This window comes from Parasteatoda tepidariorum, chromosome 6 (assembly GCF_043381705.1).
Source record: "Parasteatoda tepidariorum isolate YZ-2023 chromosome 6, CAS_Ptep_4.0, whole genome shotgun sequence".
NCBI classification, from domain to species: domain Eukaryota; kingdom Metazoa; phylum Arthropoda; class Arachnida; order Araneae; family Theridiidae; genus Parasteatoda; species Parasteatoda tepidariorum.
Genome location: NC_092209.1, coordinates 33,587,013 through 33,603,999, shown reverse-complemented (window position 1 = coordinate 33,603,999; position 16,987 = coordinate 33,587,013). Strand labels below are relative to the sequence as shown.

Here is a 16,987-nt window from a genome sequence, read left to right as displayed (position 1 = left end):
TTGTTATAATTGATAATGATCTCGTAAAGAAAAGTTATAACTTTTCTTTACGAGAAATATTTTCTCTTTAATTGCCCTAATCTTTCTCTTAATCTTTACTTGATAAAATTTTGTTTACGAAATAGTCTCTCTATTTCTTTTGCTGCTTACACTATTGATATATTTTGTTGTCTTATCTTATTTTTTATAGATTTTTAAAGAAAATTTTTATAATATTTTATTTTTAATAATATTTTATTCTCAACAATTTTTTCTTTTTCCAAATGTCACAGGTTCGAGTTTGATCACATTGAAATATAATTGAGTGCCGGTCTACATTTACAATTGATTTGTGTAGTTTTATTTCTAACAAAATTTTATTTTCAATCTTTCACTCAACCGCAACTTTAATTGTTTAATTTGTAACTTCGTGGTTTACCATTTTGTCATATAAACTAATTTAGCACTCGAACCTGCAACATATGATTCTCATCCAAAAATAGGGTTCTCCTTCAGTTGAATATATGTACTTCTACTTCGATTTTTAGGATCACAGTATATTATCTTCATCTGACTTGCTTATAATTCTTGCTTATTACCCTTTCTCTGGACAGTCGGGTGTATGGTTGTTTGTGGCATTTCGCCACCGACAGCAGAAACTTCTCCTACGCTGACGGCATGATAATGCCTCCTAAAGACGATTCCCTGTTTATCAGGGCAATCCATTTTAATATTTGTTTTTATTTTGTGGTACGTACTATAGTGTAATGTTTTAATGGTAGTTTTATTCCTGCTCTTACGGTAACTTATAAAAGAAAAGTTGTATATACCATGCCAATAGAGAGGCGTAGTAGTTAATATCTCATCCATTATAACGACACGCTAATTTTTTCCACAAGTGAAATCTGATTTGAGAATTATTCAATCTGTAGGGCAGTGGAGTGATACAAGATTTAGTGTAATGGTTTGGTAAACAAGTTAGTCAATTTCTTATTATATTAAAAGTTATTATTATTTCTTTGTACCGTATTTTCTTAAAGTAAACATTGAAACTGAAAGAAAACGTACTAGCACTCTGATTGCCAGCTCTTTTTCCATATTTTTTTTTTTGTTTTTTGTTTTTTTTGTTTTTTGTATAAGTAATTTTCAAATTTAAACCACGGTTATAGTGAAATAAACTATTTAAAAATTTAATGAATCGATAAGAAATGGAACTTTTAAAAAACTGTTCATCCGAAAACAAATAGTTTTCTCATATATCAAACGTATTTTTACTTTAAGATAAAAAGACTTGAAATGGTATGAAGAAACTAAGGAAATATGAAAGCTATTATGCCACCATTTCCCGTTTATTCAGTTTTATAAGTAACATTTTGTTTTGCTCTATAACCGTCGTTGAACAGCCAACCCGATTTTAAGTTTTCAACTACCAAAGTTCAACACCATATCCTTGTAATTTTGAACATAATCCAGAAAACGAACGAATTCTTCGATCAAGTATTTGGAGAAATGAGCCTTCGAGGAGGATTTTTTGATGGAACTAACCCTCATATGCGTTACATGGAGAGGAAAAGAACGAAAACCTCCCACGATTAACCTGCCGGTTAGGGAGTCTCTAACCCATTATCCGTCTACCATTGAGGATATTTTACGTCAGCACTGTGGTCGGTGCAAGCCAAATGCGGAATTCGAATCGACCAGCCATCGCTGAGATTCGAACTTGGTTCACCTAATTAGTAGGCGAGTGCTCTATCCTCTTAGCCACCACGACGCTATTAACAACATTAAATTATTTTTTATTAAATCGAATTAATTTTTTATCAGGCCCATGACCAAGAGTTCGAGGGTTTGATCCCTGCCGGCCGAAGACTCCCCGTGTAGTAAATGGTGACTGATGCACGTTAAATCTCTCGAGTCGAAAAATCCTCCATGTTCCCATACCAAATCAAACCTCTGGGGGTACTGATCCAGGAGTTTCCTTGTCTTCTGGATTGGTTCAAAATCACAAAGCTACGGAGATGAACATTAGTAGTCGTAAACTCAAAAATTGGAATCGACTGTTCAACGATGGATATAAAATAATATAAAATATAAAATAAAATGGTTACTTTAAGTTGAGCAAAAGTTTTTTTAATTCAACATCCAGAAATTTTTAAACTTTTAGAAATTTCGTAATTCAACTACTTTGGATATTCCGCAACTAATTGTAATAAATTTAACTGTTGAAAAGTCTTAAGCGACTTATAATATTTCTCAAGTTTACGTGTATATACTGGCATATTATAAAAGATTATTTTCTTTAACATTTAGATTGGAAACTGCAATATGTTGTAAAAGCGGTTTGTCACTATGCAGATAAACTAAATGTGAGAAATGTGTTATGAAATTAATGAAGTTAGTCTGGCCTTATAACTTATGCACTTACGCGTGATTAGGTATATTATTTCAGACGATGGTGTTAATGGGAATGCCCATTAACTAAATATAATTAACTATATATCATATCTAATTACGTTTCGGGGAAAAGGAATACTGCTAATATAAATAACATTTACTGAGAAACAATCCTTGTTTATTCTTTAAATCAGAAATTCAGAAATTGAATATTTTTACACACTTTTATTTTATGTAAAAGTTTTAATTTAAATTTTTGAATGCGTGAGTCTCTTTTCCATAAACAAATGACATTCTCAAAAAAGTTGGCTTAAATATAGTTGTTTTGTACGATTTTTAATATATTAAAACTTCTATTGCATGTTTGATTTATCTTGTGTAATATTGTTTGAAATACATCTTCGTTACTTTAAATATCAATTATGATCATTAGCATGAAAATATGCATTAAACTTCTGACTTATATCATAGTAAATTATTTAAATAACTAACTTATTACGTAGGAATGGAATGAAACTATGGCATTGAAAATATTCCAAAAATTACACTGAGAAATTTTTTTTTGTAAAATTACCACTGTATAATAAGCACAATTTCTGGTTTTTTTTAAAAATAAAAAAAGAAAAAAAAACATAATTTTGGTTAATAAGATTAAACTCTACGGTATTTAAACCATTCATTTGGTAGTTTTATATGATAATGAAATTGATATTATAATTCTTATTACCCCGCATTCAGTAACAAATGCAAAAGTAAAAAGTAAATTTTACCGAATAAATTGATTTTATGCCATGTTCTATGGTTTCATGATAAAATTACCAAAGTGTACCCCATTTACCAAATTTTATCACATATTATAAAACTATATGTTGCTAATTTTACCAAAACCATAGCTTAAGTGCTTCGGTAAAATTTACCGAGCTCTCTAGTCTTCCTCAAAAGCCAGAAACACTGTAAATTTTATCATATTTGGAAGTTAATGAAATTAGAAAATTTTACGAACTCATCCACAAAATAATAATAAAAAAAATCTAATTATTAATTTTTTGCTAGAAATAATGTCAACTACATTTTTGCACTATATGTTCCATGCAGAGAAAAAGATATTCTGCTTATAAATTGAAGAAATTGTTATAACTTCAGTTATATCTTTACGAATAAAAATTACACTTAAATAACATTATTGTATGGGTTTTGTAAACAAAAATTATTCTATTAGGAGGAAATATTTCAGTCTAATAACTAAAGAATCAGAAAATAAATGAAAATTACTCGGAAAAAAATTAAAAAATCAGGATAAGTAAGTTTTGCTGAAATGGATTAGTGATCAGTAATTAATTGCCCCTAATTTTTGCCAGCCTCTCTTTATTCTCTGACAACGTTATATCTTATCATGGAATAGAAACTATACATCATCTCTTCTAGCATAAAACAATGTCTCATCTCTTTTAAGAAGAAACCGAGTAAACTCCCCCATTTCGTTAGAATTTGGGGAGTTTACTCGTCTTCGTGGCCTGCCTTTTAGGGGGAGTTTACTCAATTGGGGGAGTTTACTCGTCTTCGTGGCCTGCCTTTTAACCTTGACGACTTCTCGAAAGGGAAATTGATCAAAGCACTATTCGCCAAGGTTGGTAGAGTATAAATCGTTTAAATACTTTAATCCGTTAAAATGATTTATAATACTGCCATTCTGTAGAGATTCATACAAAAAGTTATTAAAATTCAAGCACTTGCTTTTTGAAAATAAAACAAAATAGCCATGTTTTAATCCCTGAAGCAGAAAACAATTAGCTTGCTCATTCAAATAGACACTGCTGTAGTACTGATGTGCAAATACCAGGAATAGCGACAAATTGCACTTTTTCTCTCCCAAATTTCTCGGTGCACAATCTCTCCGAACAGCCTTACTTTTTATTAGACCAAACATACTAAAATTGCAACGACATAGTCAAATAATGTCGAAATTCTGATGTATGGGTTCATTATTTTTATCTAAACTTCTTGTAAATAGAATGCGCAAGCATTGATGGCATTAATAAGTTAATATAATTTTAAGAGGCACACTGAGAAAAAAAAGTTTGCTAAAAACTACCAGAATATGGTAAAATATACGTTTTCCTGGCTCCATGGGAGCACCAAAGACCCTGGTAAATTTTACCGAAGTGCTTTTAGAAGTTGGTAAAATTAACAATAAAATATGGTTTTATTATACTCAATGAAATTTGGTAAAACTTGGTAATTTTATCATATTACCTTAAAGATAAAACCTTTTATTGGTTAAATTTACTTTTCAATTTTGTATTATTTACTAAATCTGTGTTAATAAGAACTTTAATTTTGAAAATGAGAATTTCTTGTAAATCGTTATTTTAAAAACTGAAAATTCCGTATGTTTTGGTGTTTATTTCCATAATTATGTTGTTGGTTTTTTTTAACCAGAAATAAGATAATCATACAGTTCAGTAATTTTGCCATAGTACTTCCATTAAGTTTACCCGTGTACAAACTAATAATATTATGGTTTACATTACGTATCGATTTTTCAGAGATTATAGTTTTTAATATCCAAAAATCACGAGTAATGGCCGAAGGATGTGAAATTATCACTTGTAGTTTATATTAGTTCTTTAATTGTCAAAGAAATGACAGTCGAATCTCAAGTTCCTTTAAAAGTATGTGGCAAAATCTTTAGTATCGCAATGCTGCAAGGCACGATTTAGAAATTAATTTTACATATTTGAACGAAAATTCTTTATAGTTTGAACATAAAATATTTCGACGAATGTCATTTTTATTAAAGAATTTAAATTTGAAGGAAACATGGTTCCATTTAACACCTTGTTAAAGCTGTAGCAAATTTCCACGGTACTATGCTACAAGGTTTACATGGTTTAACTTTGTGCCTATTCTTAGAACTTTGATTCCAACATTGTACATACGTTAACTTCTAAGACACTTCAATCCTTGCCATCTTGGATTCCAGGTTAAATTTCTTATTTGTATTCTTTTTCAATATTTTTTTTGTACTTTAAAAAATCTTGATGATATAGTATTATTAGACAGCACAATACCTCTCAGAAAAGGTAGAAAATAGAAGTGTCGCTTTAATATTTTTTTTTTAAATTTGATTCTATTGATTGATAATTTTTAGATCTTCGTCAAAATTTTAAAGCAAAAAAATTATTTTATTTGTGATTTTGAGCCAGTAATTTAAAACTATACGTTTCTCAAGTTTTAAATTTTTTGAAATCTAATTTTATTACAGTTTAAAATGACTAAAACCGATTAGGAAGACGCTAAAAATTCTTTTAACGTTAATTGCAAAAAAAAAAAAAAAAAAAAAAAAAAAAAAAAAAAAAAAAAAACGAGGATACTTATCAAATTTCTGAGAACAGGCAACTGTATACTATTTAACTAATAATCAAAAACTGTTCATAGCAGAATTATATTAGCATAATTTTGTGAAGGAAAAAAAATTTATAATACTGCACGCCTTATATCTCGAATTCTGATTGGGTGACGGTCTTATAATTTACATGTATCGAAAGATAGTGTCAAATAGATTAATCAGTTTATCATCATCAGTTTATTTGGGAAAATTAAATGAAAAAGTTTAAAGGCATATTTAGAATTTTCCCACCCCGTCTCCACCCCTCCGACGGTTGAGTTCGGTTGGAAAGGAAGAGCCTCTTTAAATACTTCTATTCACCCTTATTACATCTAATAAAAGTACTTTTTCCAGTTCTGTTTTTATCGTTTTAAAACTTACATTTCTAGCAAAGTTGGGTTCATTTTTATATATTTGAGTGTGCAAAGAAATCGTATCTTTTGTATTGCGTGATTATTTTGTCGGGGTTTATGGATATTTCTTTCGTAAATACTATTGCGTGAGTGTAAATATTCTTTCGTGTCTATGTAACTTTGTGTATAGATTACTTTAGACTGCGTTTTATCGAAACAATGTCATTTTCTTAGTATTTTTTAACACGATAACTTTCATATAACTTTGTATTTTTAAGCATTACTAGGTTTGTGATTTTAGCGACAATTTGTATTGCAAATATTTAAACAACCTTTCCTTCGAATCATAATTTTTTTTTTTTTTTTTTTTTTTTTTTTTTTTTTTTTTTTTTTTTTAAGAATTGGTTGTCCGAAAAAAATTTAATTATCTTAATATTAAAAAATTATATATAAATATATAATCATATCATAAATAAAAAATCATATATGTATATATATATATATATAAATGATTTTTTGCTCCTAATATTTCTTATAAAATAATAATTCTTTGCTGCTGCTGTTGCATTTGCTAAATTGCTTGAAATTTTTGAATTCTTAATCCGATGCCATTCATGCTTTTTACTCCCGTAGGGCACTATTTCTGTTTTTTTTTCTTTTTTACAGTTCATAATTACAAATTAAAAAAATTTTTTACTCGAATTTTTTTTTTTTTACTTTGCAACATTAGAACGTGCTAATTCATGTTTAGTACCTTTTGCAAACTTTTCAAATGAAACTAAAATTTAATTTTAAGAAAAGCTTGAGTTTTATTTCAAAGAAAATCATTTCCTTTCGTTTATCCATTGCTAAATTTTTTGGAGAACAAAACTTTATTTTTTCAAAAATCTTTCTTGTACATATACATTTTAATAAAAAAAAAGTAAATATTTGTGAAGAAAAAAAAGTGCAGAGCAGTCCCTCAAGAGCTATTCGTTGGTCAAGCAGATCGTGAGGATTATGTCTTTTCAATTTCTAAAACAACAGCTTGACTGAGTAAATATGGCCCGTCTATCAGAAGCTGGGTGAGCAACAATAAGCTACTACAGAAATAGACACAATGACAGCTCTTGATTACTTTGCCAACGCGGTTTCTAAATTTGAAAGGAAAACTTCTATTCTGTTCAATCTAGTCAAGTATATGACTTTTTACTTGTTTGTATTTGACATAAATTATATCGGGAAAAAATTGACATAAAGTAATCGAAATTTTAAGTTTCGAATCTCTGTTTTTTGCAAGTCTATTAGGTGGTGCATTTTTTTATTATAATTAAATATAACGAGCGTAAAGATGCTGTAAAATAAGTGACAAAAATAAGTGAATATTTTTATGTATAAGTATATGAGGTTTTTTAACTGATTTAAGCAAAACTTTTTACATTACATAATTTGTACACTCTTGTATTGGTAAGAGGGATGTGTAAAAACATTGAATACAGTTTGCATAATTTTTTGCATTTCATAAATCCTGGATAAAAATGGAAGAAGAAATCAAACTATATTTCCTTTCTCAAGTCAAAAAATGAAAAAAAAATAAAGGAGTTTAAGCTTAGCACACTAATTAATAAAGCATAATAAATTAAACACTCTTGAATTGGTAGGAAAATTGTATAGCAAACGCTGTTTTTTAATTTCCATTTATTTTTATCCTCTTATAAATCTTGGATAAAAGCTTAAGAGGAAATCAAACCATGTTTTTCTTTGCAAATCTAAAAAAAATTATAATAAAATAAAGCAATTTAAACTTAGCACACTAATTAATTAAATATAATAAATTAAACACACTTGAATTAGCTGGAAAGATGTAAAGGAAACATTGTATTTAATTTGCATAATTTTTTTCATTTCATAAATCATGGATAAAAATTGAAGAAGAAATCAAACTATATTTTCTTTCACAAATAAAAAAAAAGGAAAAAAAAGGAGTTTAAGCTTAGAACACTAATTAATTAAACATAACAAATTAAACACACTTGAATTGATAGGAAAATTGTATAGTAAAAGCTGTTTTTGATTTGCGTTTATTTTTATCCTTTTAAAAATCATGGACAGAAATTTAAGGGATAATCAAACCATATTTTTCTTTGTAAATCTAAAAAAAATAATAATAAAATACATTAATTTGAACTTAGCACACTAATTAATTAAATATAATAAATTAAACACACTTGAATTAGTTGGAAAGATGCGTAGGAAACACTGTATTTAATTTGCATATTTTTTCCATTTCATAAATCATGGATAAAAATTGAAGAAGAAATCAAATTATATTTTCTTTCACAAGTCAAAGAATGAAAAAAATAAAGGAGCTTAAGCTTAGCACACTAATTAATTAAGCATAATAAAATAAACACACTTGAATTTGTAGGAAAATTGTATAGTAAATACAGTTTTTAATTTGCATTTATTTTTATCCTTTTATAAATCACGGATAAAAATTTAAGAGGAAATCAAACTATATTTTTCCTTACAAATGAAAATAATAATAATAATAATAATATAATAAAGGAGTTTAAACTTAGCACACTAATTAATTAAAAATAATAAATTAAACACACTTGAATTAGTTGGAAAGATGTGTAGAAAACACTGTATTTAATTTGCAAATTTTTTTCCGTTTTATAAATACTGGATAAAAATTTTAAATTAAATCAAACTATTTTTCTCAGAGAAAACTAAATCTTCAAAAAGGTTGGGAAATAAATTTTCATCTCACAAAATTTAAGTATTGGAATAGGTTATTAATCATCTTGCAAACAAAACAAAAAAATGAAAACTAAACTTAACACACTAAACAATTAAAAATAACAAATTTAATGCACACTTTAATTCGTAGTAGGGATGTGTAAGAAGCATTACATTCAATTTGCATATACTTTATTGAAAACATTTTTCAATTGAAGGCAATTTAGACTAGTTTTTCTTAAAAATCAAATATTTTACTAAATTAAGAAATTAATTTTAATCCTTTAAGTTCTGAAATATGTTTTTTTAAAAATTAGCAACGAAAAAATGAAAAAAATAAGCAAAATTAAACGTTAAAACCAACAAAAACTTCTAAAATATTTTTATTGAATATACCACAGAAATTCATTAAACTTCCTACAAGTATTACGGGAATATTCTCTAAAAAATGCTATTTTATTCCAACTAATTTGAAATAATGACAGCTAATTTTAATCATGATCTTCTCTCGGATTAATTGGAAATTTAATACTCTAAATTTTTTTACAGAAAAACTAGAGATGAGAAACTAATTACCTTCGAATTAACTGTTTTCTTACCTGTAATTATTTTTAGCATATTTCCCATCTAAGTTAAATTAGTTATTTTTGTCTAAAAAAATAGTATTTTCATGTAAATTTAAAGCGTTGTACGTATTTGTATTGACTAATCATCAATATATAATTATATTTCGTACAATTATACTTAATTACAAGTTATATTAATTTGTTTACTTCATCATGGGATATTTTTTATCAGTGCTTCATTTGAAAAAAAGCCTTTATTAAAATAAACAGTTAAAAAAAACATAAAGATTTTGTAAATCTTTTTAACTACTCAGGTACAAGCTATGATCATATGGATAGATTTTTACACATTAAAAGGAAATTTTTGTAGTTTGAAAAAACCCACTTACGTTGACATTACGTTGATTAATTAATTCTAGCAACTAACTAAATTACAATGTTTATCGAAGCAGATGTTTTTAGAAGAAAAATATCTTATTTTATTTTAAGCAGACTTTTAAACCTTGATGAAAGATAATAAGATAACCAAAAGGGAAAAATAGTAGCCCAATATTTTTATTAAGGAATAGTTGGAGACTTGCATGCTACACTCTAATGCTGCACTGTAAAACATTCCGGATCAAATTATGGCATAAAGTACCGGTAACTTGGGTGCATTATCCGTAAAATGCGTTTTTATCTTAAAATATCATACCGTGGTTTTAACAGTATTTACTTAATTATATTGATTCGATGATTTTACTGTAATTTTTACTGTAAAATAAAAAAAAATTGTTGCTCAACATGATCCGATAAAATTGGAATTTACTATAAAAAATACCGGCACCCTGATTGCGACTCTTTTCACCGTAATTTGATCCGCAATTTTTTACAGTGCACTTTAAACTCTTAAACTGATTGTAGAATTGAAAATATGTATCTTAAAGCTAGTTTACCCAAATAAAGTTTAATGATGACAGCTACTTTTCTTTTAACTGTATCAAAACTTGTGCTTTTTCTTAAATTATGTATAAGGAAATTTTTTTGCACATTTTAAACGGCAGAATTCATAACTCTGTACAGTTTTCAATGAATTAAAATTTTAAGAAGCTTTCATGTTCAGAATGATTCATAGTTTTTTCTTTTTTTTTTCCTTAAGAAATATTAGATTGTAAATTTCGAATTAGTTTAACAACATCAGTATTAAAATATTCAAATAAGAGTTATAAACAGAATTAAACTACCTAAATACAAAATTTTTCTGGCTGAATAGCTCCCGAAAAATCGAAATATTTTTTAAGAAATGAAAAGCTTATGTTTTCAGTTAATTACATTTGTTTACATTTTTTTCCTAGAATAATTTGAGTGATATATTGTAACTTTTTATTTCGTTTTAAAATAATTTCAACAATTGAGTGCGCTTGCAACTAATTACAAAGTTGTGCCTAATCACGTAGTTAACGTTACAGCTTTAAAGGTTATGCTTATTATCACTCTAAATCAATTTTTAGATCATATTTAATTGGATATCTACAAACAACGTCACGCGTGTTTATCCTACCTGATTGGCTTGAAGTCACGTGACGTCACTTTTCAATGACTTCAATCGTGGATCAGCCAATTCAACATAAGTATCCAATTGTAGTTAAAATCGGACTACGTTTTAATAGTGTTAAGATAAATGTGTTATCAGATAGCAAATAAACATGCTCACTGCTACGTGACAATGCTTATCGTTAACAACACTTCGACACTTGACAATTTTAATAACACTTCAACACTAGAGAATTTTAACAACACTTCAACACTAGAAAATTTTAATAACACTTCAACACTAGAGAATTTTAATAGCACTTCGACATAGGTTTCAGATTTCTAAGTAATATTTCTCAAAGCTTGAGTTAATTTGTATTACTCTGAATAGCACCAGCAGTTTTGCGTGTTTGTCTTAAAAAAATATTTTAAAAATTGAAACTTCGTAATTTAATTGCTTATGTTTTTTCGCTTAAAAAGTTGCATCCTTAAAATTTACGCGTGTGTGATTGTATCCAATATTAAATGCAGTATTTCTTACATGATGCTGTTAGTTCACGAAATAACACCAAATCTTCTTAGAGTTATTTTGAAATTGAAACATTAATATTTAACAAGTGTTTGCAGTTTGCACTGGATAGCAGCACATTAATGAGAGACATTTTATTAATGACACAGAAATTCTGTTGTTTTACGCAAAAAGCGCTTTCCTGAATAACTTTAAATTGTGGCTTATTGCCATATTGACCCAAATCTTACAATTGAAATATAATTTTACTTTTTGTATTCCATGTTACAAAAACTGCATTTATAATATGTATACAATTAAACGCTACAAAGAGAAGGGACATTTGAGAGATATTTTTGCGTGAAACTGTCCCTTAGTATTGTTTTTAGTGAGATATTTTGCACGTTTCCAGAATTTCTACTAGTTGACAGCATAGTACACAAAAACAGTTCATTAATCACATGGAAATTGCAATGTTTTTCTCAAAAAAAACGCTCTTCTGAACATTTTGAAATTGTGACTTCGTTATATTGCCCCAAGCCTCTCAATCTCAAAATAATTTTAAAAAGGGGAGAAGTTTTTATTTCATGAGCACAATGTTAGAAAACTCATTAAATATAAGCATACATTGATACTATGGAAGCAGTTTAGTGATAAGCTATCCTTTTTTAAAAGTACTCGAAAACACGATACGTTTCCTTAGTATTGTTTCTTTATATTTTATTAAAAGTATACAGAACTGAAAGTTTCGGAAATTTCCACTAGATGGCAGCACAATGCAAAGAACCATTTCGTTGCTTACATAAAAATTGCCGTGTTTTTTTTTTTTTTTTTTTTTTTTTTTTTTTTTTTTTTTTTTTTTNCCTCACTTTTTTTTTTTTTTTTTTTACCTTCCTCAAAACGTTTTTTTGAACAGTTTGAAAATTTGACTTATCCTTATTTTGCCATAATACTTAAAATTCCATTGTTAAACATTAAGATTCAACACAAAATTTTGACAGTATTTTATTATATTGATTATCATCTCTAAATGATATAAAAAATTAAAAAAAAGGCCTAATGTGTTTGTTAGTAAGAATTTATTAGAAACAGTAAGCAAGTTCTGCTTCAGTGAGAGGGAAAAAAAGGTAACTCTTATTCACTTTGCTCTGGATGACTGAATCTGACAACCATCTTCATGTAATAGATGCCAATAACTGTAAAGATAAAGTAACCATTAATCAAACCTATTATAGATACATAAAAAGCAGATAGATTTCGTTCCTAATAGGATAAATTACCACAACAGTTTTTCTTGTCCAATATTTGTCTTAGATCTTATCGGATAAGTCATAAAGATTGTATTCAGTCTGCGGATGTTAACGTCTTTATCAGATAAGAAAAACAACCCATTCGTGACAAAAACTGTGTATTGGTTGCTTTAAAAATTGATTTTATGACACGTTAACACACTTCTCAGAAATGATCTGCAATTTTCTCATTATCTTATAACACTTTGACACCTTTATTTAAGAAAAAGAAAATAATTAAAGCAATTTATTTAAACTTTTAAAAAAAACTTTAAAGCTATTTATTTAAGGTTAAAGTGAAGGTGTAACTGATTGACCTAATTGGCTGTTTTCTAAAAGAAATTTTGCATCTTTTTACTTTTTTCATGTTTCAGTGTCGTGGACAGATTTTAATTTTTCGGAAATAGTTCAAACTTTGCAAATCTCTTTGGAATATGTTTAATGAAACTACGTAAAAAAGTTCAAATTTGTATTTTAGAAAAAAATAAAAAACAATGTGATGAACAATGTGTATATATAATGTAAAACACAAAAATAAATAATAATAAAATGTTTTGAAATTAATCCTAAAAATATCTTAAAATTTGTTTTATATTGTTTTTTTTTAAAAATTTAATAGTTTTAATGATTATCAAAATAAATTAAGAATATTTTTTTCATCCCGTATTGTAGGGTTTCTGTTAGTTCGTTGCTACAAAAATTATGCATGTTTCTAGTTGTGTAAAAAATATTATGTATATAAGTATTATATATATTAATATACTTTAATTATTCACTTTTAATCTATCAATTATATTAAATACATTTTATAATATTTAAATTTTAACCGCTTTTGTTCTGTTAAGCCTAATTCGAATTCGTCGTAATATTCTCTCTCAGCTATACGCTTGTCTGATACACTAACCAATTTTATTTTAAGAAAGGTCTGTATCCATCATTAACTAGCTAGTTGTTTAAATCCTAAATTGTATCTTAGAAATAATTTTACTTCCTTTTATGAGTATTACGTTTTATCGTTTTATTTCTTTTTTTAACTTTTAGAGAATTTTAATACCGAAGATTATGGTCTTTCACCTAAAAGTAGGGAACAGAAAAATTTCTCGTGAATTACTACACTGTAAAACATTCCGGGTCAAATTACGATGAAAAATAAAGGCATTCAGGGTACAAGTACTTTTTACCATGAGATACAGTTTTACCGGAACATGATTCGGAACGAAAATATGATATACCGCAATTTTTACAGTAATAATTTATATTAACATTTCATTGCTATTATAAGTTTTAGTGAACCTTAATACCAAACAAAATGGCTTTTTCACCAAAAAAAAGTGTAAAAGAACATTACTCGTGATTCTACACCAAGAACTGTGTTTGATGTTTGATTACACCAAGAATTATCTCTAATTTATCACTACACCACCTTTGGTGTTAAGTAGTTAACAACCCATTTTCGGTGCTAAAATACACAAATATTTCTTACAGAGAATAATTCTTTAGTTTTTAGAATTTTGTTGGCATAAAATGTGAAGTTCTGTTTAAAATTTCAATTTTTGAATGACAAACTTCAAAGAAGAAAATCATGAAAGTACTTATATAAACTTCAATTATTTCTTCTAAATTTATAGCATAAAAATAATTTATTCAAAATTAGTTTTCTCTTTCTTTGAAGCTTACATCCATCATTAAAAACTTATTCTAGAAAAAATATTCTTTAACGTCTTTCATTATTCGATATAATTTTTAATGCAATAATTTTGAAACATAAAATTTATAAATAACATTAAAAATTTTAAAACATTAGAACCTATTTTACCCCTTACACAATAATAAACTATCGGCACAAACAAAACTATTTCTTTTTTTAATCAAGTAGAAAATTTCAACAATATTTTAGAAAGAACTTCATGATTAATAATATAAACGTTATATTAATTTTTCTTATTTCTTCTTATAGAGACACCTAAAATACATTCAGTACGGCGTAATGGCTCATCCAAAATCATGGTTTCATGGTAAGTAAAATGTTTTGTTAAATAAATCATCTGAATCATTAGCAAATGTACAAAGGAAAGACTTATCATTTGACCTTTCTTTTAAACAATATTCTAATTTTTATGAATTAAAAATGTTCCCTAAAAAAACGCCAACCTAGAAAGTAAGTAATACTACGATCATGCAATAAAAATATCGTATAAATTGCTTCACGATTATAATTGTCACCAAAAAAAACTAACATATTAAGTCATGCTAACCTTGGATTCAAGTTTTCGACCAACATAACTTTCGGAGTAATTACTTTCTACTGATCGTCGCTACGAAAAATATGATTTTATAGTTTGCGTTTTAAATCTAAGAACCTACTTCTGAAATTAAGCTAGAATATTCTAAGTCATGCATTCTAATCCGTTTTCTACTCGGATCTTAAACTGGCAAAAATTTTACGTCCATAGCGGACTAGAACTCGAGTCTCCATTTCAATTTCCAAAGTTTCCACATTCAACTTAAATTTTTTTTAACCTTGACAAGCCATTTTTTTTAATTAAATACCTGCATTTTTCTATATATTTTACTTAGTTTAATATTATTCCATGAAGATTAGTTTCGTCGATAGAAAATATAGGCATAAATCCTGTAACAAAGTCAAACAAATTAGGCATAGTTATATTTTCTTAAAAAAAAAAAGAATTTTATCAATATTTAAATTTAAAATTATTAATTTTTATTATTATTACTAATTTTAAAGCAATTAAGTCATGCATAAAGAAGTTTTAACAAACCTAAAAAAATTTATTTATTTAAAATTTATAATCTTCAAACATCTGGTGTAATATTTCTACCCGCAGCAGCAAACATAAAAAGCATAATTATGAGAATATCAACATATTTTTTTTTAATATAATGACCTAAAATACGAAAGAAGACAATATAAAAATATAACTTCATAACAGAATACCGATTGTTTAATACAATAATATAAAAATATAACATCATAACAGAAGAATATAATTGAAGTATAATAACTCATCATATCAAAATATACGTTTTGAAACATTATTAGATAAATATTAATTAAGAAATTTAAACACAACTACGAGAGAGATTAAAACGTATCACCCTTATTACTGTAAAAAAACTAAATATGATTTTTTTGTGTACAATTACACTTGAGTCTACTACATGGTTTATGTTAAACAAAAATCTACTACAATCACCTACAAAATACAAGTGTAAAACGCATAGAATAAAAAAATATTCATTTTTTTCTACTTTTTATTCATAATGCACGACTAACGCAAAGAATTTTCAAATGCGAACAATGAAACCGATCTTTCTGTTGTTCTGTTTTTCCCTTGACCCAATCATAATTGTTGCTTAAGACCGTTACAAATTAACGGTTTCGTTTTCATCAAACGATTCATTGTTTTCTGGAGTATCAAATGAGAAGTTCGTAGACGAAGGACCTTCTAATGGCAACACCTTATTCATTTTCAACTCAATTTTCTTTTGTTTGACAAAGGTTATTGTACAATTAAACAAAAAAATAATAATGGATATATTTAACGATGGGAATTTTATCTATGGCGTTTATTTATAAGAAAAGCAGAAAGTAAAAAAAAGAACAACTTATTCAATCTCTGCCTAAGTTTATTTTAGGTTTTAGCTAATTTTGATTAACGTATTTGTTAATTCGAACGAAACGAGAACAATATTTTAATTTATTGATGAACTGATTTAATTTTCGTTATTTTCTTAACGATGAGTACTCTATGTACAGTATTAACTGCTACATTACAGAATACTTTTGCATCTAATGACACCTTCTAAACAAAACATGTTTTAACAAACAAAAAACATATTTTAGGGTTTTTAAAGTAAGTGAAAAGCAAAAATAAGCTACTAGTTTTCCACATATTGTCTTAAATTATATGAAAAAAAAAGCATATTCTTCATCAGAGGTTCAAAGAACTTTCTTTTTTTAATAAAAGAGAAAAAGACAAAAAAAAAGGGAAAAAAAAGAAGAAGAAAACATTTCTATTTTGCTTGTAATTTTACACTTCGATATCGTTGAGTGAAGTCTCTTATTTCAATATATTCTATTTTATTATTGTATTATTATGCATTATTATTATTTATGTATTAAAAAATTGCCTTCTTTTAAATTCTGTAATTTTAGATCATAAAGAGAGATTAAAAATATGAAAGAATCAATATATACATATATATATATATATATTCCATTTCATAGCATGTTTAATCTCAGTGATATTATT

At 26.8% G+C, this 16,987-nt stretch overlaps 1 protein-coding gene across 2 annotated transcripts in view; it reads left to right on the top strand.

Annotated features, from left to right (window-relative positions):
• Positions 1-16,987, top strand: part of LOC107456452 (uncharacterized) — a 124,275-nt gene that overhangs the window by 90,474 nt on the left and 16,814 nt on the right. For both annotated transcript variants that reach the window (XM_071182209.1, XM_071182210.1), the window contains exon 2: positions 14,671-14,728. In XM_071182209.1, coding sequence (XP_071038310.1) covers positions 14,671-14,728 — 58 coding nt within the window. The remainder of the gene's footprint in view (positions 1-14,670; positions 14,729-16,987) is intronic.